Source organism: Camponotus floridanus, unplaced genomic scaffold (assembly GCF_003227725.1).
Source record: "Camponotus floridanus strain SB8 unplaced genomic scaffold, Cflo_v7.5 scaffold5, whole genome shotgun sequence".
Classification (NCBI taxonomy): Eukaryota; Metazoa; Arthropoda; class Insecta; order Hymenoptera; family Formicidae; genus Camponotus; species Camponotus floridanus.
The window spans coordinates 2,542,389-2,568,819 of NW_020229658.1; the positions used below are offsets into that span (position 1 = coordinate 2,542,389).

The 26,431-nt window shown below is 30.8% G+C and overlaps 4 protein-coding genes and 1 non-coding gene across 9 annotated transcripts in view; 1 reads left to right on the top strand and 4 right to left on the bottom strand.

The window, feature by feature from the left end:
* The window catches only part of LOC105249890 (neuropeptide FF receptor 1), a 28,495-nt gene extending 24,294 nt beyond the window's left edge, over positions 1–4,201 (bottom strand). For 2 of the 3 annotated variants that reach the window (XM_011255663.3, XM_011255662.3), the window contains exons 1-2: positions 3,673–4,201; positions 1,072–1,514 (exon numbers count right to left, since the gene is read on the bottom strand). In XM_011255663.3, the coding sequence (XP_011253965.1) occupies positions 1,072–1,364 (293 nt within the window). In that variant the 5' untranslated portion in view covers positions 1,365–1,514; positions 3,673–4,201. Of the gene's footprint in view, positions 1–1,071; positions 1,515–2,301; positions 2,750–3,672 lie in introns of those variants that run through there. The other variant, XM_025412370.1, reaches the window with a different exon arrangement.
* Positions 4,202–5,061: 860 nt separating this feature from the next.
* On the bottom strand, positions 5,062–10,259 carry LOC105249903. The gene is made up of 7 exons (XR_003123336.1): positions 9,687–10,259; positions 8,699–8,921; positions 7,560–7,852; positions 7,429–7,497; positions 6,467–6,565; positions 5,732–5,950; positions 5,062–5,658 (listed from the first exon to the last, which is right to left on the bottom strand). It is a non-coding gene; the product is annotated as an uncharacterized LOC105249903 (transcript).
* A 3,168-nt stretch (positions 10,260–13,427) lies between these two features.
* LOC105249892 (zinc finger protein 148) lies at positions 13,428–18,297 on the top strand. 3 transcript variants are annotated; one of them, XM_011255665.3, is made up of 5 exons: positions 13,428–13,684; positions 14,743–14,960; positions 15,731–16,013; positions 16,215–16,398; positions 16,528–18,297. In XM_011255665.3, exons 1-5 carry the CDS (start codon positions 13,455–13,457, stop codon positions 18,109–18,111), a joined length of 2,499 nt encoding a protein of 832 aa, XP_011253967.1. In that variant the 5' UTR covers positions 13,428–13,454; the 3' UTR covers positions 18,112–18,297. The 3 variants fall into 3 exon arrangements, with proteins under 3 accessions (XP_011253967.1, XP_011253968.1, XP_011253969.1); XM_011255666.2 differs by lacking the exon at positions 13,428–13,684 and adding an exon at positions 15,533–15,539 and having other exon boundaries at positions 14,836–14,960; positions 15,668–16,013; XM_011255667.2 differs by lacking the exon at positions 13,428–13,684 and having other exon boundaries at positions 14,887–14,960; positions 15,668–16,013.
* A 1,107-nt stretch (positions 18,298–19,404) lies between these two features.
* LOC105249891 (ATP synthase subunit delta, mitochondrial) lies at positions 19,405–20,514 on the bottom strand. The gene is made up of 4 exons (XM_011255664.2): positions 20,416–20,514; positions 20,080–20,205; positions 19,789–19,986; positions 19,405–19,692 (listed from the first exon to the last, which is right to left on the bottom strand). The coding sequence occupies exons 2-4, from the start codon at positions 20,194–20,196 to the stop codon at positions 19,525–19,527; spliced, it is 483 nt and encodes a 160-aa protein (XP_011253966.1). The 5' UTR covers positions 20,197–20,205; positions 20,416–20,514; the 3' UTR covers positions 19,405–19,524.
* A 1,788-nt stretch (positions 20,515–22,302) lies between these two features.
* Positions 22,303–24,941, bottom strand: LOC112639162 (zinc finger protein Xfin). The gene is made up of 3 exons (XM_025412282.1): positions 24,618–24,941; positions 23,717–23,978; positions 22,303–23,162 (listed from the first exon to the last, which is right to left on the bottom strand). Exons 1-3 carry the CDS (start codon positions 24,939–24,941, stop codon positions 22,303–22,305), a joined length of 1,446 nt encoding a protein of 481 aa, XP_025268067.1.
* Between the last annotated feature and the right edge of the window lie 1,490 nt (positions 24,942–26,431).

The following is a 26,431-nucleotide window of genomic DNA, read 5'->3' on the forward strand; positions in this document are numbered from 1 at the left end:
TAGAAATGCAAACTTTGAATGCTGCATTATGTGTATAGCAAACTCTGAATTGTATCTAGCCTCATGTGCTTGCATAGATAATGCAATGCTATATCACTGGAGAATCTTGCTTTATTCATCATTGTTTTATATTGTTTTGCCGTAGTTAGCTCTCTCTCTCTTGCTTTCTCTCTGTGTCTCTTTCTCTTTTCTCTATCTATTTTGCATATACATATGATGTAGAAGGTACATGATATACATGATTGAGAAGCTAAAGCATTATGAGACGCCGTCTTCTTCCGAAGCACTCTTGATTTCAAGATAATACAACTACAATATTATTTAAATAAAATTTGTATCTCTAAACATATATATGCTTATTTTGAAAAGATTACAATTTAATAATGATTATAATATTCATTTTTTAAATATTTCAAGAATTATAAATAATAAATATAAAGAATCTGTAATTATTCAATATAACTTGATATAAATGGAATTATAAAGGGAACAAAAAAATAATATTACAAAGAAAGTAGCTTTCAATTTTTCCCAAATTTTTAGCTACGATAAACTTAAATTACAAATACGTCGCAAACTTTATCTAACGTTCAATTAAAGGCATCCCTCTTGAGAGATTCGGTACTCGCATTATTGAAATACTTTAGCGTAATTCAGGTAACCGAAGGATATCAAACCGTCTGCAAGTTTCAAATTATTGTCCTTTATAAACCGCAATAGAAGAGTTAGCAAAGTGGCATTCAAAATATCGCAATGATATTACATTGCATGAAGAGATGTCATAAAATATGCAAGCAAAATGTTATTAAAAGGTCTTTATTGAGTCTGTCTTTTCCTCTTTTACCGGAAATTATTTACATTATCATTTTAGAATAATATTATTTAAAGAGTTGTAACATTATTTACAGAAATATTCCATCTTTATGTGAAATCTGATGAACTTACATTGCTAAAAGGTTCTCTTTCTCTTTCCTTTTTACAGACCCTTTTTATACATCCACCTACCCATCCACCCACCCACACACACACACACACATACACACATAGCCATACACAAGATTATATACATACCTTCTCATGTAATGATATTTGAAGACCACCGCGATCAGAAGAATGTTGGCGGTTATTGCGAGTGCCATCACTGGCACATAAAGGATGATCAGCAAGTAGTTAGTCTCTCCGTTGAATTTTTCATAAAAATCCCACAGTATGTCGGTCATGAGGTCCATTTCCATTACAGTGCCGTTGTAAGGGATCGACGAGGATGGCACACTGTTGGTCGCGACCTCAATTCTCGATGTCGCGGTCGCCTCCGACGTTGATGTCGTTGTCGTCGACGTAATACCGATCGCGTTCACCCTCATCGTTGCGGTCTCTTCTCTCTCTCGAGAGTAAAGCACTGATGGATCGGGTTAGGAAGGGGAGTTCACCGATCTACGTATTTTACCACTCGGCTACGTGAGCGGAAAAGTCTTCCAACAAGCATACGAAATATCTCGATCCTCGGGCTGTGTCTTGAATCAACAAAGAAAAGGAGAGCGCGCTCGGAGATTGCGCGGAACTGCCATAATTGTCGCTTGGGGGTGCAACCGAGCCGCTTCTCGCATAAATGAAGAAAAAGTCGCCCGATATATAAAAACATCGTTTTACTTCATTACTCTTCTCTTCATCTCTTCCTGTAGACAACGTAATTCGATTTCCCAGAAAACGCGTGTTCGTCCAAGTGATTCTTATCGCACTTTAAAATAATTTCACGAACAATGAGCCTAATCTTGTTGTTTTCTTTTTCGCGGGGATTTCTCGTACTTTTCCGCCGTTGAAGGTAAAATTCTTTGAATTTAGATTCGACTAGTGTTTATAGCATGAAGATTCATTTTTGTTGAAATTAAATGTCTCTCAAAAATTTTTTTATTCGACTCTCATATATTTTTTCATAATTTATTTATATTTCTCTAGATGAAGAATAATCGCATGGTAAAAAATACGAATTCACAAGGAGAAGATTATAGAGTTATCGCTCAGACCTCTTGCGAATGATAATTAATGCATAATAAGCGAGCTTCACTCGTCTTTTGTCGCGAAAATTAACAAAGCCATGTTTTTGTCGCTTCAATTAAATCGTAACTGATATGACGCGCATGGTATATAACAATGAGAAATAGTTGATTACGCTTCAAAGTACGTCAAACGAGAAGTATGAGGTAATATATGTAGGTACATACGTAGCGCATAGCGATTGCAACTTGTCTCTCGTGCGAAATGACGATGTGAGCGATAGAATGAGATAGAGCTTTTACTTACAATCAGGAACGGATTACCACAGAATTTGCTTTTTCATTTGCTCCTATTAAGAACGATCGTACGTCCGAATGACGACTGATGTTTGTCGACTGCGGGATGGATTTCTCGAAATGGATTTCTGAACTCCCGACGTAAATCTCGAGCAGATGCATGCTGCGAGATTACTTTGCGATGCAATTGATGCGTCAATAATACGGTACAATGCCATGAATGAAATTGAGATTAAAATCTCGAATGTATAGATGTGGATTATGCTGTGAACTTTGCTTACGTCATATCGCCAGAAAAATGTTAATGAGATCGCAAATAAATGCGTGGTCGTGTATTCAAATGCAAAATAGTTCTTTTTTAAGTAAATATGTTATAAATATGTACATCGATAAACCTATTGCTTCCATTATTACGAAATTATTACGTAAAATCGTATGGTGTGATACTTGAAATTACGCGCTTTTTCTCTATTAACTTAATTATAAATTAACAGTGAAGAGACCATATTTGTCAGAGTCAACTTTTCATGTATGCTAATTATAAAAGCATATATCGCGTGTACATTTTAGTGACGTAAATAATTTCTTTTTAGTTTCTGAATAATAATTTTTCTCTAATTGATATAAAAACATCAATATAATATTAAAATAATTTACAAGTGGATTTGAAGTTAAAAAAAGTCTTAAAAAATTTGAATTTAAAAACACAAAAACACAAAAAGCCATTCATCGCAAAATTTAAAGCGAAATACATATCAATCAATCATCCTACAGTATTTTATGATTATTAAAGATATTTTTTTGCGGAAAACTATACTATGTATTGCTGAAAATGAAAAGATGAATGATTAATTACCACCAAACAATGCACACAATCCACATCAATGCGAATTTTATATCTCCGTTGTTTTTTTACTTATTTTACTATGATGTTGGTACGGTACATTGCGTATTATTTCTAAAATTTGTAAAAAGTCTATTGCGATGTAACAGCGATTCATCACAGTGAAAGTATCGATTTTTATGCCGGTAATCCGGACTTGTGTGAGATAGAAAATAATAACCGTCCAAGTAAAAGTCTACAGCTGATGCTATTGTATACGGATCGGAAAAATGATCGTCAAAAAGTTGATCAATCATCGATGATATCCTTTTACTCTTACATATTGTTACGTAATTTAAAACGCTAATTAACACAGATCCGGAAATTGATATTGTTGATATAATTGATACAACTGATACTATTGATATAATTGATACAACTGATTTAATATAGACAAACGCGCTATTATATTATATTATATGACAATTTTCGCATTTTTTTTATATTGAGAGAGCAATCATAAAAATCGTAATCATAAATATCGAGAGTTGAACTCACCGAAAGCAGCTTTCAATCCTCGCAGCCGCGAAATAAAAAAAAATTAATAAATCAAACAAAATTAATTGTCGTTACATAAAATTTCACATCTCTTGAAAGTACTTTCTTCAAAGCGAGATACACGTCGTAGGATCACTATATTACAAGAATCAAGATCGATCGTCACAATCACATCCGAGCTTTTCACTACCGACAGGTTCGTAACATTTTCATCGATCGATTCTCGATACGCATGTTGAGGAAATGTATCGTTATCGATTTCTCGAAGATCGTTGTATGAGAAATCGAAAGAATTATCACGTCTATCACGACCTTACGGTCGAAAAGTTGCGGATGCGGGTCTACGGCAAACTGATCGGGAAGAATCGCGGCTCCCGCCGCCGGTCTTAAAGGCGCACGTTGACGGATCACACGGCGCGCTTGCGTCCTTCCATTCATCCGCCTCCGCGCGCGATGCAATCCGGATGGAAATCCGCACATCGGGTTCTGCAGATGTCAAACCGCAAACGCTTTGGAAAACTTTCATCAAAGCCTTTGTGACGAAATGACAAATTTCACTGAAATTAACTTAAAATACGAGCAATAGAAGAACTCAATTAATAATGCTATTAAACCGAAATGAGAAGATATTTTACAATCGGTTCTACAAAATCCAATTTGCAAGTTGTCAGTTTATTATCTATATGCTCACAGGAAAAATTCACGTTTCGTTCGTGTAATAATTTTACTTTTAGAAAATTTATGAATATAAATTTCTAATTTCTCGATTTAAATTTCGAAATATGATATAATACACTTTTTTAAATGTAATTTATATTTGCAGATTTTTTAACACAAAGAAACGAAATTAAATGATTGGATTATTCTTCGAATTATTAGATTCAAAAGCTTTAGAGTAAAAGCTTTTTTTATATCTGTCAAATAAAGTTGAAAATAAAGTTATAGCAAAATCGAAGTAAAAATGTTACTAACTTCAATATATTTTTCTCATCCAAAAAAAATTTTTCGATTCGAATTTCGAATTTTATTTCATATTAAAACTTGATAAATGACTAATAAATCTTTTACACCAACATAACGAATGTCAGTTTAATTAAAATATAGAAAATAAAGATTTTACAAATGCTATATAAAATAATTAGTACGTAATAAGCGCAATAAATATAAATAGCTAAATTTGAAACTTGTTCTGTTTACTTTCAATTTAAATATTAGCATTATTTCATATTTTATTTTTGATGCAAACTATTTTTGGAGTGCTTCAATCTTTCCAAATAAAATCTAAATTAAATTTTGTTTGTTAACAAATTATGCACCGAAAAATTGCGAAAATAATATCGTAATATCAAATGAATGACAATTTGAAATTTTTCATCAGGCTTTGTCCGTTCAATGGTTATATTTTCCAACTGTCAGCGAGGTACGTTCAGCATTAAGAACGTACGATCCTTCTTTTCCACAAATACATTCAACATCCTTCTCAATCTTTCCTACTTTAAGCCATTGAAAGCGTCAACTCGCAGGAAGCGAAAATGGATTCTGAAGTCTTTGCAATTCTCATTGTACCAAATACGCCTTTTCGAGTATTACGTCTCAAGAGTATTCACCAGGTTTCTTCGAGTTTTTGCAGTTTATAAGAGTTCTTCAAGTAAAAAAAATCATCCGTTATATATAATCGCGGTAATCCGCAAATTCTTCGAGTTGCCGAGTGTTTTTTTGCGATGCGAACGTAGGAAGCCCCCGCGATTACCGCCGTTGTTCCAAGTAAATTACTAACCATTACCACCGTATTGTACACAACAGAGGAACGATATTGACGCTTTTTCAGCATCCGCTGCCGGCCGATCGATGAACGAAACGACATGTCGCGCGCTTGCGACTCGTGTTGCCGTTGTCACAACGTGCTCTCAATGCAAAAGAGCCGCGGCCAAATTTCAAGTGTATTCTGTTACAGGCAAACACTTGTTCTCCCCTTCACAAAGTTGCCTATGCATTTAATATCAAAGATTAATCGAAACGTGACAGAGATGTTACACGTCGATTCAATATATCTCTTTACCTTTTACGTAAAAACGAGGCTCCGCATCCTTTCTTTCAACATGTTATTGATCGCTGATTCATTAAAGCCGTGAGAAGAGATGAGGCTGGAATTAGTGGTCGAACGATAAATCGATCGATCGATCGATTGATCGCACAAACATAACGTTGTATCCTGAAGATTATGCTAGATATTAGCGCTATGAAGAATCACTAGATATGTAGTTATACCAGAGGCTATCTGCGAAAATAATGGATCAAAGTTTGAAACACGCATTCCGAACAATGTTATGTAAACGATTTTATGCAGCGACGGATTAAAGTATCAAAAAGGCTTCCAAGCGCAAACCATGATTTAGTGGCTTATTAAAAGTTTAAAATCAAGAAAATTCTAAGTAGGAATTCGATATAATTTTTAATCGATAAAACTTGAAGTAACGATGTTGTTTTTTATTACAATAAAAATGATCAAAGGAGTTCAAAAAATATAATTCTGAATCTAAATAATTACTTTGAGATCAATCAAACGTCGAGATAAAGAGCGTTGTTATCTTACAACAAAACTATTTAAGTGAATAATCAATTTTGCCTTTCAAAGCGATGCAGCGTTTCTCTTTTCAAGCTTGAAATAGTAGAGATTATTTTCAAAGCAGCAACATTCGCGTACGATTATTCTTTCTATTTCCTATCATGCCATGCAAATACTTTCGATATTTAAACAGGAAGATTGATTCATGCTATTCTTTTCGAGACTTACTGAGAGTAGCAATGGAAGATCGATGCGTATAATTCCGAAGAAGGCATAGTAGTGCACTTGTTGTAGTTGAAAATACGTTACAGCTTCCACATTGCAGTCCTACAATCATTTAATATTTAATATTATTTGTATATTTATTAATATCTGATAGAAAAGGTTGGCGAAGTTGGAGAAATTTTCAGAAATACATTGAGCAAAATTTTTATTATTATTTATTTTATTCTAAAAATTTTTCACTTTAAATTAATAATCATTCAAGATCCTATTTCTGATGTAATAATTAAAAATATTTTTATCAAATATTTAAATGATTAATAAAGGACCTTAATAAGATTAATAATAGAAGACCTTCTTTGCCACTTCGCCTGGAAGTAAGAACAGAAAAAATAGGGAGAGTTGCAAGAAGTGAGCTTGATGCAAATAGCTTTTAAGCGGAAGTGAAACTTTATTACGTGTAATACGATAGAGATAACGACACAATAATATTACTGCAAGAGTTTGCAGTTAATTATGCACCTCGGTATATTTATCGGTATATTTATCGGTATAATTATCGATTAGGTGCTCTTTAAGAAACTAATTATTAGGATCGTAATTGCATAAAAATAACTGTTTTTGTTATAAAAGATTTGATGTAATAAATTTATTAATTATTTTTATTTTGATTTTCACTAATTATAATCTAATAATTTAATAATTAATCTAATAATCTAATAATAGTAATATAATAATTAAGCTTTTAATTGAGAAAAAATGTTTGCCTTTCCATAACTCAGTTAAATAATTAAAATTTTAATTAAATCTAAACTAATGTTATATTTAATTACTTCTTTTCTAATTATTATATATATATATATATATATATATATATATATATATATAATTAAAAAAGAAATTTTTTAGAAGATTAAGTTTATCTTAGAATTGACGTAGAATAAATCGGCACATACACACACATTTACCTGCATAAAATTTCGCTTCGCAAGAACAGTCGATGACGGAGCGAAGGCAATCTTGCCGACGCGATTTGCCTTTGGAAAAGAATGAGATTAGTCAGTGGTGAGAAATCTTCCTCAAACATGGCTCAACATACCTGATTCGCGGTCGCGTGACAAATGATGCTGATGATCAATAAATTTGTTACGCAAGCGGATACCAACATTACTTCCCTTATTATCAATAACGGATGCGAAGTCGCACCACCATCGTTGATCGTATAAATGCGCGTTAGGGTATTGAAAGACATGCTGGAGATCCACAGCAAAAGCTGCACCGCGTATACGGAATTTATCATTTCAGTCCCGTTGGTGAGACACGAGTGTAACCACCATACCTCTTGCAAGCGAAACTGCCTGCTCAATCGATCCATCACCATGATTTTGCCATCTGTTTAAACATGCATTATCGCATCAACGAGATAATTATTCGTAAATATAGAAGGTACTTCCGATTCGTGTACTTAAATCACTATGCATGATATTATTAAATATTATAATTTATTATAAGATTTATTAAATATTAGAATTTTAAATTTATGGGATAGAGTAGAATAATTGTACTATTTTAATTGCATTTTATACATTTTGTTCACACAAAAAGTGAAATAATTGGTAAACATAAAGAAATTTGTTGTCAATAAAAAGCACTTTTTAAAATGTTCATCTTGTTAATAATGTTATTAATAATGTTGTTAATGTTGTTACTAAATATTCAACGAATATACTTCCGTCATTTTATCGAAAAATCTATTTATTTGTATTTAAAACAAGTCATGAATCAACAGCATTATTTATTTGCCAGACTTTCGACCCTCGCGGCTATTCTATCTTTACTGGACAAGTCGTGAGAAAGCAGGCGTGTCGACACACTCAGGCAGCGAATGTCGATAGACAAATGCTCGCAAAAGGGGAAAATAAAAAAAAGCAAGTGGGAGCAAAATAATTGAAAAGTTTAAATTCACAAAAGACTGCAACGTTGTCAAATTTTTCAGATGACAGTTACGATTGAGATTTAAAAAACCCAGATACTTCAAACAGCAATTTCATTTTATATTTCTATGTGATTTAAATACGAATGACAACATCATATGACAAAAATCTTTGAAAATCTTTGCTCCAATCAAAACTATAGTAATTGACACAAACGACCGCAAATTTATCAGCAAATCAGTTATTGGTCCACTAATTGCTGCAAAGGATATGAGAGACACATTGTTCTTGACAATTAACCCACCTTCAGGTAGTAGTAATATTTCACAGAGACGGTGAAATCTCTCGTACAGCAGGGATGACAGGCTGGCAAACGTTATCAGTTGCATCGACATTGTCGCATTAACGACGGCGTAAGTTAGACCATTGAATACAGAATATCTGGGCTCGACTCTACGGATGATGAAATTGTGAATGACGGCATTGTTACACGATGAAGATCATTAAAGTACGAAGTAGGTTTAAGTCTGTGAAATAAAGAAATATCGATATGATACTGATTCTTCTTAATTTCCTTTCAGCTTTAATTCTTTACTTATCATCAATTTTTGTATTTTGTAAATATGTTAACATAGCGATAACAAATCGATAATTAGATAATTTTCCTTCCATAATATATGTGTACATCAGTATTATGCTTCTAATATAAAAAACTTTGCGATATATATAAATTAATAAATTTTACGATATAAATTTATTTTATAATAAAACATCTACCGTTGTACAAAATATAAAATAAGGATTTTTCTTTCACACATCGAAAGAATGTAAAAAATCATTAAATTTTTAATATTTGCTTTAAAATTCGTGTATTAAAAATTTCAAAATTTATATAATTATTTATATATTATATATTATAATTAAAACTTACATAATTTATATATTATAATTAAAACTTACATAATCAACATGTTCAGTAAAAAAAAGGATATTATTTCAGAGACTGTGGGAGTAAAAATCTATGAACTTGAGAAAAATTTTTTAAATGTTTTGTGAGTAGTAATATCCTATTTATAGTCAGACATGATGAATATCATGTCTGACTATGAATATTGACATGTCATGAATACACATTGTCCTTTGAAAGAATATTAATTAAATAAAGAAGTCAACAATATTAATTAAATTCCTTCTTACGTACAAAAAAAATTTAATTAATATAATAATAGTATTATTATTATTATCGTCCTTTTCTTCGCTAGCAGATTAGGTGGAAAATAATTAATACTCACTGAGATGTTATGTATCCGACTATCGACCAAAACAATAAAATCACGAAGGACAAAACCCAACAGACGTAACGTATTCGGCAAGAGCGTTTACCCTCCTTGCATTTTGTCGCTCGATCGAAGATGCGTAATTGCGAGAGTGCAGCTCGTATTTTCCAGTTATACCACAAAGTCATCGCAATGTCGGTCAAGACGCAAGCGTAACAGAGTATCGTTCTGAGGACGGTGAGCATCAAAAGCCTCGGATCCAACACATCGTCCATCCAAAGCATATAAAAATTCATTATACAGAAACTAGTATACATCAACGCGAACAGGCCAGAGTAAACGACACTGTATTTCATCATCACGATATCATCCTCGCTGATAACGTACAATCCGCATCCGAACAAACTCGCGGTATGCAAAAGCGGTCGTACATCACTCAAAGACACCATCGTATCGATCCTGACGGGCGAAATAAAAAATAGGAAACACTTTTCTTTTTCTTTTCTTTGAAAAAAATAGCGAGTCTCGCAAAACACACGACACGATTCCCGTCGGTATTTTTATTTAAATGCTTCTTAATACGGCGCGTCCTTATTCCGTTTTTAATGAGATTCTTGAGATATGCGTGGGAGAAACGCGAGGCTACAAAGCCGACTCGAAGAAATCATGTCGACGTGATGACAAGGACTTCGCATACATCAATGTGTAAAAAAGGCATTTAATGCATTTTTATATAATGTTCTACAAAGTGAAAAACAAGATAAAAATATATGAATAAAAATATTTGAAAGAGATATAACTTTTAATTTTTTCACGAAAATGTAAAAGTTTCCAACATCTTGTGGCTTGTATAATTTGTATTTATGAAAAATTGCGCGCATCAAATTCAAGATAAAAATAAAATAAATGGAGCTGATGCATCGAGTTTTAAAAATAAGAATTAAAAACATACCAAGTGTATCTCATATTCCTATCAATACTCACGGCAATACACAAACAAGCTAAATGTTTCACCGAGATCGGACCTTTTCATACTGATAACACTCTTGTCATTTCCGATCGAAAGTAATCGATCCTAAATTATAGTAGTTTGGTATTAATTCCAATTCGAACGACGCTAGATTCGTCAAATAGAGTGAATATAAATTGCTAAAAATTACTTAGAGAACATTATAACTCTTAAAACTATATTAACTATACCAAAACTAGCTTGAGTGACGGTGTGTCCGCCCTGAAGCGGCCGTATATACTACTGTCGGTCTGTAAACTAAGTTTTTCTACTTAGCCGCTTTAACTGCGATGTCGGTAAAATAAATGGGAAATATGTCTGTCATATATGTATGCGTACATACGTATGTGTGTTTATGAGGCCTTTCCGGTGTGCTTCACATTTCATGATATTAATCTGCTACCGATAGAGTGTAAATATTAACGTTACAAGCGAGCAATTAACGCACGACTGTATCCTGCTCAAAAATTTGACGGCGTGACAGACTAACACTGTCCGACTGTCACTGTTAATTATTTTCTGACATCACGATGACGATTCTTCAGATAACTACTGTCTATCCGCTAGAAGAAAAATAAAACTAATCGACGCAATCATAAAGAGCACGTACATATCGCGACATTTATATATTGTGATTATATGTTAAATGCTCCCCGAGATTATCGAGACATGGAATAGGACAGGAAATATTGCATCTATAATATTTTCATATTCGCTTTAGAGAGAGATGAAAAGATACGCAAAGATAATAATAGAATACCGATATCTTGCATTTTAAATAAAGCATAATCAGATATTGTCATCTGTAGTCTGCAAAAGGGTATGGAATTAAAGAGAAATCAGTTTTTAAAAGGAAATAAAAGGGGAATATATAAATATTTAATCTTTCATTCTTTTCTATATATCACATGAGAATCGTGTGCGAAACAAGCTTCGATCATCGATAAGATGATTCGGCACATTGTAATCCGACAGAAAAAGTTTTTTATATGTAAAATTTTTTATATGCATACACACTACATTATAATTTAATATCAAGGCGAGCAAAACAAAAACTTAATAGGCTACGATGACATCGTTCAAGTAGAAATGTCAGTTAGTTTTTCCGTTTGTGATATGTAGCACAGATAAACATTTATTGTTAGATACGAAATGAGAAAAGCGTACTCTATCATTAATGACTTGAGAACTAATGAAAATATTTATTTTGCATGTAACATTCAATAACTCTGAAATATAGATCCCAGAATGTAAAGAACGAAAGGATTATACAGATAAGAATACGTAACGACACATTACGTTATCGTTTTTTTGCAAAAAAAAACGCGACATTTTTATCTCGTTTATTAATGATTGGCAAAGTAGGTCTTCTAAAACAAACTAATAAAAAATCTTACATTATAATTTATACACAGACATTTAGACACTGACACTAAAGATAATAATAATAAATAAATCTATATATTAACTTTAAACAATTTCATTTTTTATCTCCATGCTATAACGATTCGTTCAAACATATGTAATCAGTATTATGCAAAAAATGTGAGTTTGCTCGTTAAGTAAAGTAAACCCATATAATAAGTTTTTATTAGTAATGTAAATATTCAGTAAAAATTCTAAAATTATTACATTGTTTATAAAAAAAGAGATAATCGTTAAATTTTTAAATTATTATTATTGAGAAGTGATAAAAAAATAACAAAATAAGTGTATCTTAAATTATATTTTTTTGAGATATAATATTCATAAATTGAAAAATTTTCTTTCAGAATTTTAAGATTTAAGAGATAGAGAGAAGGAAAGAATATGGAAAAATTAATGTCAACAAACAGAATTTCATTAAGATTAATAGGAATATAACATGATAGACTAAGATAGATAACTAGAGAATTTCTTGATATACATTTAAGAATATTAAAGAGATACTATATATGTATATATCGAAATATCGTAGGATTAAGTTAAACAAGATCATGACGAGTATATGCTACTTTGGCTAAAGTATAAATCAGTAATGTGTTTGATGCGTATGCAATATCACAACTTGAATAATAATGATATTATATTTACACACGCATACGAATTAGTATTTATAGTACCATAAGTCTCGTAAATAACATAAAATAGATTCGTAAAAAATGATAATAAATATGTACGTAAAATACCTGCGAAATGTTTTAACAAATTCCTGAAGTGATCCAGACCCAACTTTCTTCAGTGAATATTCGAGACGAATTATAAGTCTGGATTAAATGCTCTGACGATTGATTAACTTTGTGACTCCAACTTCTTGTCAAGAAACTTCTGTGAATGAAATATTGATCATTTTAACTAAGTAATAATTATAATTAATTATAGATAGACAGTAATTAATTAATCATTAACTATAAATCATTCAACTATTTTGTTTGATTTTATTTCTGTTCGAAAGTATTATTATTCTTCTAACAAGTATTATTACTTTATTTCATAATAGATAATATTAAATATCAAGAATTACGACAGATTTCTTTTTACCTGATTATAAAAGAGAAAGCTGGAGCTGCGGACAGTTGTTGATCCTTTCTCTGAGAATTTAAAGAACGAAAGTGAAGTTAGGCGCTCAAAAATAAAATTATCCTGACATCTGTGTCCCACTTACATGCACTAATTGTGCAATATTTGCGTCGATAACGATCGTCCGGCGACCTGTCTTATCAATCGCAGATTATATCGGAGCGTCGACAGAGAGGCCGTCGCGCGATTTGTTTGTCGCGCAGCCCCAAGAAAGTATGGCGACGTGGGAAAGCGACAAATTTCAAGAAGACGAGGATGCCGATGGTATCGGGGACAGTTTGGACAGGCTTCTCGAGACGCATGATCTGCAAGACTGCTTGGACAACACCCTGGACTTGACGGGTTTCGAGGTCTACGAGGAGAGTACGGTGTTCGATGAAAAGTACTCCGACGACGAAGCTGCTATCAACGAGAGGCCGATACCCGCCGATGACAACACGACCGGGTGAGTTTTTCCCGATTTCGAAATTCCCCTCGGCAATCTCGATCTCGCGGTCTCGTTTTCCGATCGTTTTGCTAGTACTGACGTTATTTTCGCGATTGGATCCGTTAATCTCGAATCGGGTACCGTCGATACTTTGCGCTCGGGTGATAGTCGGTACATTTCTCGTCCCCCTCCTTATAAGGCTATAACGAGTTTTGAAACAAGAGCCTTAATTCATTAATCTGAGAAAAATGGGCGTTCGAATGACACGCGAACGTTTACGTCTCGCCGATGTATTCCCTCGTATATAAGTTTCTCAAGATTTTCATAATTTTATTTCTGTGTAACAAAATTTCAAAATAAAGCTATATCACTATATCACATGTAGTATATGTATATATATATATACACATATATACATATATATACATACATACTATGTTTTTTATTGTACATTAAAATATAAATATGCATATTGTATTTTTTCTCTTTCATTTATTAATAATTTATATTCATGAAATGGACAATGAATTATGAGTTGTAATTGTGTGATTTATTATTATTATTATTAAAAATTATTATTATTAAAAAATATTGTTTTTATATGTTATAATATTATCTAATATTAGTTGCAATATGATGATTTTGCATTTTCTTATTGGACGAAAACGGAAGCATCTGTTTGTTATAAATTTATTTTTAGTGATATCCACATATAGCAAATGTGTATTATTCATACCTACTATTATATACATAATTTAACTACTACATACATAATCTAGCAAAATCTTCTAGCAAAACCTAGTAATAAAATTGGCATGCTTGTGTTTATATGTTACATATTTTTCATGTATGAGAAATTGAAAAGTTTCCGAAATAATAAAGCAAATGTAAAATACCATTTTAATTCCACAATTAAATAAAAAATATTGTTTAAATAATACTTTAAATTGTTAAATATATGGAAGAAAATATAATTTAAGACAGAAGATAAAATCTAATTTATATTATTTTTTTAACAATTAAAGAGAAGTAAATATCAAATATATGTATCTACATATATATATATGTATATATAGGCATATTCAACATATAATCATTCAAAAGGATGAAATTCATCAAGAGCAAGATATATTATTTGAAGATCATGCAACTTCTCATGAAACTGTCGCAATTGAAAATATTGACCCGGATACTAGTCAGAAGCACATCAATCGTTATAATTGCCAATACGAAGGCTGCAGCAGAACATACAGTACCATTGGAAATTTGCGTACCCATCTGAAAACACATAAAGGTAAGATTTTAAAATAAAATTTTTTCTATCAAAAAATAATTACATGTAGTTTCGTGTTTTTTAAATAATAGGTGTGATAAAAAATCAGAGTATAAAACTTTCATAATACAATAAAATGTTCTTAACATATATGATTTACTATATACGATTTACTAAAAAAAAACTGAAATTTAATAATAAAAATGATTATATACATACATATATATAATAAAATAAATAATATATTAATATATAAATATAATATATAATTAACTTATAAATATAATATATAATAACATTTTTTAAAATACAATTTATATATACAAGTTATATTTAAATTAATATTTATTAATATTTAATTTCATATTTAAATTAATATTTTTAAAATCTTTTATTTTAATTAATATGTTTATTTTGAAAGAATTTTCATTATTTCATAATTTTTATTGACTGCCTCACTCATATTTGTTTAATCCATATTTGTTTTTATATCATTAAGAAAATCATGCTTTGCATGTGATGCTTGTTTAATATACAATTTTTTATGTCATATTAACATGTGCTCTTGTTTTTGCATATTCATTGGATGAAAGGATCCAGGTAAGTGTAAAATTCATATTACCATGTGTTGATGCTAGCAATAAAATCACATTTATAATTTTTGCGGCGATATTATTAAGTCATCAATGCTGGTATAAAGGGAACGCTTCGACCTGCATGGCTTTCAGATACTGCAAGAGATAGGTAGCCCTGCAATCTTTTTATGTGGAGGGAATTCTCAAAACTTTCAGGCGAGTATCGATTTAAATGCGCAGAGCCGAATTGCGGCAAGGCCTTTCTCACATCCTACAGCCTAAAGATCCACATTAGGGTACACACAAAAGTAAAACCGTTCGAATGCAATCACAAAGGCTGCGAGAAAGCATTCAATACCCTTTACAGACTGAGAGCTCACCAAAGACTTCATAGTGGCAATACATTCAACTGCGAAGAGACTGGATGCGTTAAATTCTTCACTACTTTAAGCGATCTCAAGAAACATATACGTACTCATACTCAAGAAAGACCATACAAGTATGTTTTCCTTAATACTTCCTCTATAATATTGAAAAAGAGGATATTACAATTATTATCTTATAAACACAGTAAATAGAATGGAAAAAATGGATCTTATGAAACTCAACTAATTTCTTTATACAAATTATTATACATTATACACTTTGTATAGATATTATAATTATATGTGAAATTATATTATTTTATATTTATTTTAAGGTGCAGAGAAAAGGGTTGCGGAAAAGCTTTTACAGCTTCGCATCATTTAAAAACGCACAAGAGGACACATACAGGCGAACGACCGTATGTTTGTACCTTCGAAAATTGCAGACGACGTTTTACTACTCCTCACAGTTTAAAAAGCCACATAAAAACGCATAATAAAACTGTGAATAATGAAACGGTAAGAATATTAAAATAAAAAATTAAAAATATTTCAGAAATATAATAAAAGAAATATTTTACGTTAATTATATCAAACTAACTACTTCTTTTAATTATATCAAATTCTATTTTTTTATTTTCCTAACAGAAGCGTAGAGACAACAGGAGTGACGATGCTATTGAGAAACAAAAAAAGGTGACTCAATTGGAATTGAAACTTGTGAAAGTTAGCGCGAGTGACACCATTATACCGTCATACGCTGTCATACCAATATCTTCAGATCTCGCGCAAAATCATGAAAATATATCATATATTTCTACGGAAAATGATACAGTAGGACAAGTAGTTCCCACCAATGTAACAATGGACATTATGAATCATCGCAAATTGGATGTAAGACTCGATTATATCTCTACCAAAGATGTAGAAGACTCGAATAATAGAACCACCGAAGTTGCACTTCTCGCAACGGATATGCGCGCGTTAGATAATTTTAACGAACACGCGGTTGATGCTTTTAACAATAATGAGGATTACGAATTTAAAGTATTCGATCAAATGACTGAATCAAATATGCAACATGATAATTTAACGGATATAGTTAGGCATCATCCGCAGAAGTCATCCTCGTTATCAGAAGTGTGTAGTGATAGCATAGATAAGCAGGATCAATCTATCCCGATAAACTTAGGACAAAAGATTATGCAGGATGGTTTGCAAAACACAATAGCGCATATTTCGGAAGGAACAGATTTCACAAGTGATATAAAACAGTACAAAAACGAATCCTCCACTGTTTCTGACGATATATTTGCAAACCGCTCGAATGCAGAAAGTATAGCCGACAGTAACGCGTTATATAGTGCCAATTGTATTACTAGTCATATTCCGGATATTATAAGTTCCTCGAATGAAACTCTTTTCGAGAATGGAATGGATGCTCTCTCGTTCATGAATGATGCGACTTTGCAAAGTGGAGACTCTCTCAATGCGGTTTCAAATCACGATCTGTGCGCAGACACTGTCATTACAAACGCGCAATCCGAAGCTGTTGAACTCGCGATAGCCACGGAAGAAGAATTACCTTCATCTTGGATAGATGTTACGGCATTGGCAACTGCACCCACGTTGAAAGCACAGTCTTGGTCTGAGTTAAACGCTTTTTCCACAGCAGTTCATTCCCTGGTTGATTTAGTAGGTCCAGAACCTTATCCATTAGAGATAGATTCTCAATTGCTGCCTATGGAAAATTTAAGAAATATTAATACAGTGAATATGGAATATACTTTAGCAAATACCGAGATTGTACAGTATCAAAAAGCTGCCGATTATGAGCACAAGAGTATAAGTAATATTAAAAACAAAAAAGATAATAAAAATGTTCTGCAAGAGATTACAGCAGATGCTGATATATGTAAATGTAACGATTGCAAATGCGATAATTTACAAAATTGCCAGAATTGCACACATAACTCTGATGAGACGGAAGTTGTGAAAAAAGATACAATAAAAATCGTAGATGACTTCGTGTCTTCCTTGCAAAGTGGATGTTCCTGCAACACCGAGTCCGGTGGTTGTGATTCTTGCTGTGTTGTAATTTGTTTAAAGACATTACAACAACTACAGAAAGTATTTAGCAATTGCTGTAAAAGTACCAATACCACAAATATGTGTTGTAGGGAAAAATTGCTACCATCCTTGCTGAAGTGTCAATTAGCCAGAAATCAATAAATCACATATTTTCTTCATTAACTAGTCACACAAGAAAATAATGCTATCTTCATGTAACGTCTTTTTTTTCCCTATAAAGATGTGATTTTACATTTGATAGCTTTAATTCGCCTTGGGTAATTTTTGCCTTTCAAATATTTTATCTAGGACAAATTGAGAATATATGACTGTACATACATATGTCTATATCATACTTATATCTATATTTAATAGAATCTTATAATTGATTCTATACATATATTATATAATTTGTGCCAAATATTTATAGACTTTTTTTACAAAAAATGTTTATAAACAAAAGTACTCTGTTGCGTTAAAAAAAATTTGTGATAATACAAATAAAGTGTCCACAACAATGAAATATTCAAATATTATATTAAAAAAGAACTGAGATAAAACTAACGATACACACATATATGAATATAAGGCAATAAATATACGATATATTATTATCTTTATACAAATTAATGATATTGATATGAACAAATAATATTTTATAGCTTATCCAAAAATAAATAGATGTTATATTTCTTGATATATCTCAGTCACAAATATATATGCTGTTTTTTCTATGTAATATTGATTTATAACATTACTAAAGAACTTGTTAAAAATATGTACAGCATGTAAATGATAATACCAAAAATTTTATATATATATATATATATATATATATATATATATATATATACATACACATACATACATACATATAATATTTGTATAAGAGAATTTTATTTATTTAACAATTGAATGTATGTTTCCCTAAAAAATATGTTACAGTGTTAATTCTAGGAATATTATTTTCTGTTGCTGTTTTATGATATTTACAAAAAAAAACTTTTTGCATATCAAGGAGAACTTTATAATCTTTAGGTTAATTAAGAAGTGCCAAATACTTATGAACATCTAAAGTATTTATGATATTACAGTAGTAATGTGGTACTAGATTTCAGATTTATATTCGTTGTTTTTATGCATTATCATAATAATAAGTAGATTGAAAAAAATATTTTTATCAGTTTAAAGCGTGAAAATTTTTATGGCTGTTGTAAGTACTTGCAATAAAATCATTGTACCTAAATAGCTTGTAAATGGCAGCATATTTATTGTTAATGAACAAATACCAAAACTAACATCAATAAAGAATATTTAATAACTATTTATATCTATCTATATAACAATATTATCCTTTGTATTTCTTATTTTCTTTAGTTTTAATAATAATAAATTTTCATATAACGGAATGAAAATTAGCACAGTGATCTGTTTTTAATCAAATATATACATATATGACTTAATATATTTTTATTTTTGCCACATTGTTATACAGCTATTATGATGAAGATGTGTCGAACACATGCTTTCTCCTAAAACTTTTAGTGAATGTGTATATAATATTACTTATAATATTTATTGTGCAGCTTGCACAAGAGCTTCCCCAACTTCAACCGCAATAGCTGCTTCAGCTTTGTCTTTATCTGTTGTTGCCGAGGAAAGCTGTTGCTGAGCCTTAGTAAGGATATCTCTTGCTGCTGAACTATCAATATTTTCTACTGGATGAGCTTCTTCTGCTAAAATCTAATAGATAAAAACAAATAGATAATATATTACTTTAGAATCTATACTTATTATTTTGAAAATAGCTATACTTATTATTTTGAAAATATTATATACCTGTACACTGTTGTCTTCATTTATGGTGACTGTGCCAGATGAGACAAAAACTTTCTTTGTCGAACCATCTTCTTCATATACTGTAACTACTCCAGGTTTTAACACTGCCAGTGTAGGAACATGTTTTGGTAAAATGCCAAATGCACCTGAGAAGGAAGGTACATCGACTTGACGAATCGCAGCTTGATCATAGAATACCTAATGTAGAAAAAGTAAACATTAAATGTTAGTGTTAAAAAATGATTATTATAATATTTTTACCACTTGCATAATTTTCTACTCTAATTTTACCTGATTAGCACCAGCAAATGTAAACTTCATTTGGTCACTGGCAACTTCTGCATAGGTTCTTCTTTGGTTCTGGATGCATCTTAGGTAAGGACGTAAGGTACGAGCGAGAGTGGCCATTTCAATATGCTAAAAAAATGAGTAAATTTTTAGAAACACGTTTCTTTTACATTAGATGAAATGATATTGGCAAGGTTGTTACATCACAAGTATATACAAGATACATGTATTATTACGTTTTCTCGATATTATAAGTGATTTGTTCGAGAAATAAGTTTGAGTTTTTCTGAGCGAGATTTTTCACATGTTTTGTCAGCAATAAAATTATTTTATACTCACTGATATTAAATATCCGCGTTTAAAGCCCTAATATCAGATGTGTGCAAAATATGGATGCAGTCGATGCCGATAGAACCGACTGAATAACAACATGGTATGGAGCTTTGATAGAAGTGGCGCTGACATTGCTCTAAAAAAATTTTTTTATTCTTTTCAGTTGGCTACACTGATTACGTTCTGTTTTTTTCAAAGTGCATGGTGCAAAATAGTGTTAAAATGTTTAGCGCGATGAAAAAAATCGAAAAATGGCATCCGATAACTTATTTCACCAATGTACGATATAAATTTTGAGATCTATAATGTTTTTCTTGTAATAAATCTTCTTGAATTTATCTAACTTGTTTTTCTTCTTTTTTAGTATTTGAGGGAGGCACTTAGCAACAACAACCATTATACAACGATATCGGTGAGTGAATTTACTGTTGTGATTTTTACATGGCTAATTATATAAATACATAAAAAAATTAATTATTCATACATCCTCAAAAAGTGGATCGCATATTTGCAAGCAAAAATATCTTTCGTTCATAAAGCTGATTAAATCGGTTATGAACGTATATGTATCGTTTTTTAAAAGAAAGAAGAACAGTATTTATATAAATTGATGTGCTTAATTCATGTAGCTCTACTTTTAAGAGATAAATTAATCATATTGTTTGCAAATGTGTTTTCTGTTAAGTTATAACTTAACAATTTTATGATACTTTTCATCGGTGCTATCAAAATATAAAATAATATAAAATAATGTAAAGATATTAATGATTAAGAAAGAATAGAAATTGATGATGGTTAAATATTTTTAATTTTAACATTAACAAAAAATATATTTTTTTTTCTGACTGATACAAGAAATTTGTAATAAAGACGAATAGATTTTTTTTCTCTTTTTCAATACGTATATAAAGTTATATTTATAAACAAGGATGATTTACAGTTTGATTCAAATCATATATATTATTTGCATCAAATCATATATATTATTTTATATATTAAATGTGTTTTCTGTTAAGTTATAACTTTACAGTTTTATCATATCCGTTTTTATCGATGCTATAAAAGAATATGAAATAATGTAAAGATATCAATGATTAAGAATAGAAATTGATGATGTGTAGAATTTTTAACATTAACAAAATTTTTTTTCTGACTGATGCAAGAAATTTGTGATACGGACAAATCGATTTTTCAATTTTTTTTTACTTTTTCAATATGTATATAAAGCTATATTTATAAGCAAGGACGATTTATAGTTTGATTCAAATTATACATTATTTGCAAATATGTTTTCTGTTAAATTATAACTTTACAGTTTTAGCATACTTTTTGTCAATGCTATCAAAATATAAAAGAATATGAAATAATGTAAAAGTATTAATGATTAAGAATAGAAATTGATGATGCGTAGAATTTTTTATTTTTAACATCAACAAAAAATATATTTTTTTCTGACTGATACAAGAAATTTGTAATAAAGACAAATCGGGTTTTTTATTCTTTTTACTTTCTCAACACATATATAAAGCTATATTTATAAACAAGGATGATTTATAATTTGATTCAAGTTATGTACACATCATTAATTATATAATAATAATTATATAATAATATTATTTATAACTAATTACAAAAGTTTTTCTAATGATGAAGAATTAATAATTGCTATAAAATGTGCCGAATAGCGAGAAACAATATTATTTTTATGACTAACTTTCAAATAATTTTTCCGTCTGTATTTAAAATTTTAATATTTACAATCGTTTTCGAGTTTTTCTCGATTTATCGCAAACGTTCTCTTTAGCACCTATGTGAGATAAACACCTATTATTCGCCACTTATGTGAGATAAACACCTATTATTTTAAATAAAAATTCGCAAAATTTGCCATTCTTAAATTCCGTCGTTAATTTCGACATCGGAAACATTATCATCGTTCTTTTCGGAATGCCAGGAATTTTTATGTCTCTCCAGATCTCTTCTCCTAACTAGTACCTTGCCGCATATGTCGCACTTATAACGACTGTCGTCTGTCACGTGTAATCTCACGTGCTTGTTAAGATTACTAGGATCTCCAAATCTATGCTCGCAAACCTTGCAAGTCAGAGGCTTATAACCGGTGTGCGTCCTAATGTGAATCCGCAGACCATACTTTCTCGAATAGATCTTGTTGCAGAAGATGCATCTGTATCCTTCGTTGCATTTGCCGATTTCGCTAGCGCGTGTCTCTACTTCCGCAGGATCTGCTTTCTTCCCAGATTCTTCTGTGGGACAGTTGTAGGGCATCCGATCTCGATGCATCAAAACATTGTAAGGTTTTAAAATCATGCGACGATCCATTAGGTTCTCCACGGACGATTTGTAAGCCGATGAACTCGGTAAGACTTCTGGTAAAGGATACGTTGGAATCGGCGAGGGATTATTCGAGGACAGGGGTGACAGTCGATTTAATGAACACGGCGAATCGTTCTTCATCGACCGATTCGCTTCCGTCGTTTGTGTCAAATATGATGGAATATTGACCGGTAACGTTATCGATTTGGATACGGGCAGAGGATTTAACTGGAATGTAAAACTTCTTTCTGAATATTGATTGAAGGATAGGCTCGTTCTCGGAGGACAAACAATTTTATTCGCCAAGAGCGTCCAAATATAACTGTTGTCCTTCTGATTGCAATCTAATAGCAAGTGTAGTTTTAAAGGGTTTGGATAGTCGAAACATCTTTTACAAATATGGCACGTGTAGACTTGACCTGTAATTATTTAAAATTGATAAGCAATTAATAAATATCCAGTTATTTAATATTGCATTTATTATCTTATATTAGTATTATATATATTAATGTGCGTAATTTGAAATTATAAGTAGAAATTTTTACTAATTATAAAAACGTTTTAATTATTTTTGATTGCGACGGTCACTCGAGTCAATATAAAATTTAATATCCATCGCGTAATTAAAATATTTGCATCAAATAAAATTTAATATTTATATAATTGTACTAATATATAATAATGCCAAATGATATAAATGTGTATATTATTCAATAATTAAAATATATTATATATACATGCATGTATTAGAACTATCGATTGATGCAATTTCATTATAAATAACTATTACAAATTTCATATTTAAAGATCAAACGAAATAATATCGGGAAAAATTTTTAATTATTAAATTGATAGTGTGTTGTTATAAAATTATTAAGGAAATATCTAATAATTATCATCAAAAAGTTATTAAAAATTTACGATTAATAAATTTTCATGATTGATTACTTTGCTTAATAAATTGATCTCATACCTTGAATATCACAATTGGCTGGAGTTAAAAAGGGAATGTTTAACATATTTAAAGTGCAATCTGCGAACCACATGAATAATGGTTCTCCTGGAAGTAAGTCTTTTATCACTTTCAATATGAGTCCACTGTTGCTAGTCATAAGTAAAATATTGGCATTTTGAAAATCTGTTGCTAAGGTAATCATCTTTAGCCAATATGACGAACTTATGGGTTCATTGAGGCAATGGAGTCGACCGCCAATGTCAATAACTTCGATGACACTCTGGATCATTAATAATTTTTAATTAAAATTAGAAAATTAAGATTTTGTGAAATATTCTATATTTTTATATGTATATTGAGATTACTCTATTGCAATTATTAAATGCAAAAATTATTCGAAATAAATAAAAATAATAACTCAATCAAAGAAATTTAGTTCATTCAAATGAAATAAAATTTTCACTCATGTTTCACCATGAAAGTTCAATGTTGTTATTAATAGTCAAATTAAAATTTAAGATTTATTAGTTCATTCCAAAATAAAAAAAGAGTTTATTATAAAAATTATATAAAATAAAAAATTATGTGTATTAGAGTTTTCTTAAATGAATCTTTGCTTCACATTCAAGATATTAAAAAATAAAAACGTAGCAAAATTTATTTTGATCCAGAAATTCATTATTGAATAATGATCACGTTATGATTAAAAATATTAACATGAATAGAAAACTATTTATTTGATGATAAAAATTCCATAAATTTTTTTGACAGAATTATTCCATCGCAATATATTATTTCCTTCAACTTTTTTATCATTTTGATAAGTAAAATACGTGGAAATGAAAAATGTTTCACTTGAAATATTGAAATGAAATGCAGAATATGTTTTTTTAATATTCTATATATTTTTGCTACATACATTTCGAATGATCGATGTGTTTTTTTGAGGCAACATATTCACGTCGATAATTTCTGTCGTTGAATTTTCATTGAGAAGTCCAGCAGCTCGAACGAGCGGTCTGCTCATGAAGAAGTTGGGTCTTTCATTCATCGATAAATTAATATATCTTTGCACTGGGCATTCTTGCACTTGATATCTCTGCATTGGATATCTTTGCACTGAGTGTCCTTGCATCGGATATCTTTGCAATAAACTAGCTCTTTCCAGTCTTTCACTTCTTGTCATCACTGTTTCTGCTTCTGTCACTACAGGATATGCTATAGGAATTGTAGCTTGATTCATGTTAAAAGAATTTTCTTGTAAAGTTTTTCTTTGTGCTTTAAAAAGGTTACAAACCTCGATTTTTCTTTTTTTTAAGATTTTTTTTCTTTATAAACTATATTTCCAGAAGATGCATTTGGGAGTTGATGATAATTTTTTCTATCACATTAAAAATATCGATATAGTAAAAGTTTCGAAACGTTAAACACCATAAAATTTCGAAAGAAATACACCACAACATTTTCGTATTCGTATTTTTGTCATAATAAAATTGTTTCAAAGTGTATCTTGAATCGTTGAACATTAATGATCTGTATACTAGTCATGGCACCAAGTTAAGATATCAACTAACATAGAGACGATTTCGTGGACGCTTTAAATATATACTGGGGGTGGTGCCTAATTTTGAGCATTGGTGTAACTGCTGTGTTCTCCCCTCTATATTTCTCTGTATGAGTATACATATACGTAATTCTACTTAGGAATCGGTCATAGATGGACCCTTTGGTTGCTTCTGAACCATGTCGTTGGTGCAACCATACAGAATAGGAGGAGCTAGCTGGTCGTGAACTCTCGGGGATATTCTATTTGCTGCAGCAGGTGCTACTTTTTCGCCACGTGATATTGGATCTTGCATATTGTTAATATATAGGAAAATAACAACAGAAAATTTAAGATACAATATTCTCATTTATGAATAATTAATTTAAATAAATCGTATTGCATTTAAATAAATGCAAGATCTATTTAAATAAATTATTAATATGTAATTAATATCTATAAATAGATTTCGCATTTACATTTATGCAAAATTACAACGCAATTTATTTAAATCAATTATTAATAAATGAGAGCGTATATATCTCAATTTTTCTATATATTAATAATATATAGAAAAGTAGCACGTGGCAGAAAAGTAGCACTTGCTATAATAAATAGAAAATCCTCATACAAATATAAGTGAAAATATTATGTGAATTATTATATTTAAAAATTGTTTAAGCTGAAATATGCGTTTCACGATAAAATATATCTTCGTAAAAGTAGAGAGAATAGACATCATGCTTGATTACGGTAGTATTATTACAAAGTATGATAAATCAAAATATATTCATTTTTGCGATTTTGACGAAGACATGGCTTGATTCGCGGATCGACAGGATAGCGAACCAGGAGCGGACTTTCAGTACGCCAATAGGGCTATAAAAGCCTCATGTGAAAGGACATTGTTTGGCTCAGCTGCGGCCTACTATGCGTCTCTGTATTACGAGGGATCGGCCGAAAGGTGCATCTGAATCAACGGTTGATTAGGAAATTAAGTGGCTCATTCTTCTCGGTGGTCCGGGCCGTCGATCGCGTAGGCGCGATATCGTATGAATTTGCTTAATCTTTCGTCGATCTTGATGCACTCGGCACGATCGGGTGCGATATCAATACGTATCTCTCTCTTTTTTACATTTGCGAGATAGATGATCTCGTAAAACTCTTCTGGATGCACATGACACACTTCT

Coding starts and splice junctions, on each gene's coding strand:
- LOC112639162 (XM_025412282.1), bottom strand. CDS start 24,941: ATGAATCAAGCTACAATTCCTATAGCATATCCTGTAGTGACAGAAGCA. Junction 23,979..24,617: donor ACACATCGATCATTCGAAAT/GTATGTAGCAAA, acceptor TTAATGATCCAG/AGTGTCATCGAAGTTATTGA. Junction 23,163..23,716: donor AGCCAATTGTGATATTCAAG/GTATGAGATCAA, acceptor AAATAATTACAG/GTCAAGTCTACACGTGCCAT.
- LOC105249892 (XM_011255665.3), top strand. CDS start 13,455: ATGGCGACGTGGGAAAGCGACAAATTTCAAGAAGACGAGGATGCCGAT. Junction 14,961..15,730: donor CCATCTGAAAACACATAAAG/GTAAGATTTTAA, acceptor CAAAACTTTCAG/GCGAGTATCGATTTAAATGC. Junction 16,399..16,527: donor AAACTGTGAATAATGAAACG/GTAAGAATATTA, acceptor TTTTCCTAACAG/AAGCGTAGAGACAACAGGAG.
- LOC105249891 (XM_011255664.2), bottom strand. CDS start 20,196: ATGGCCACTCTCGCTCGTACCTTACGTCCTTACCTAAGATGCATCCAG. Junction 19,987..20,079: donor CATTTGCTGGTGCTAATCAG/GTAAAATTAGAG, acceptor TTTCTACATTAG/GTATTCTATGATCAAGCTGC. Junction 19,693..19,788: donor ATGAAGACAACAGTGTACAG/GTATATAATATT, acceptor TTTATCTATTAG/ATTTTAGCAGAAGAAGCTCA.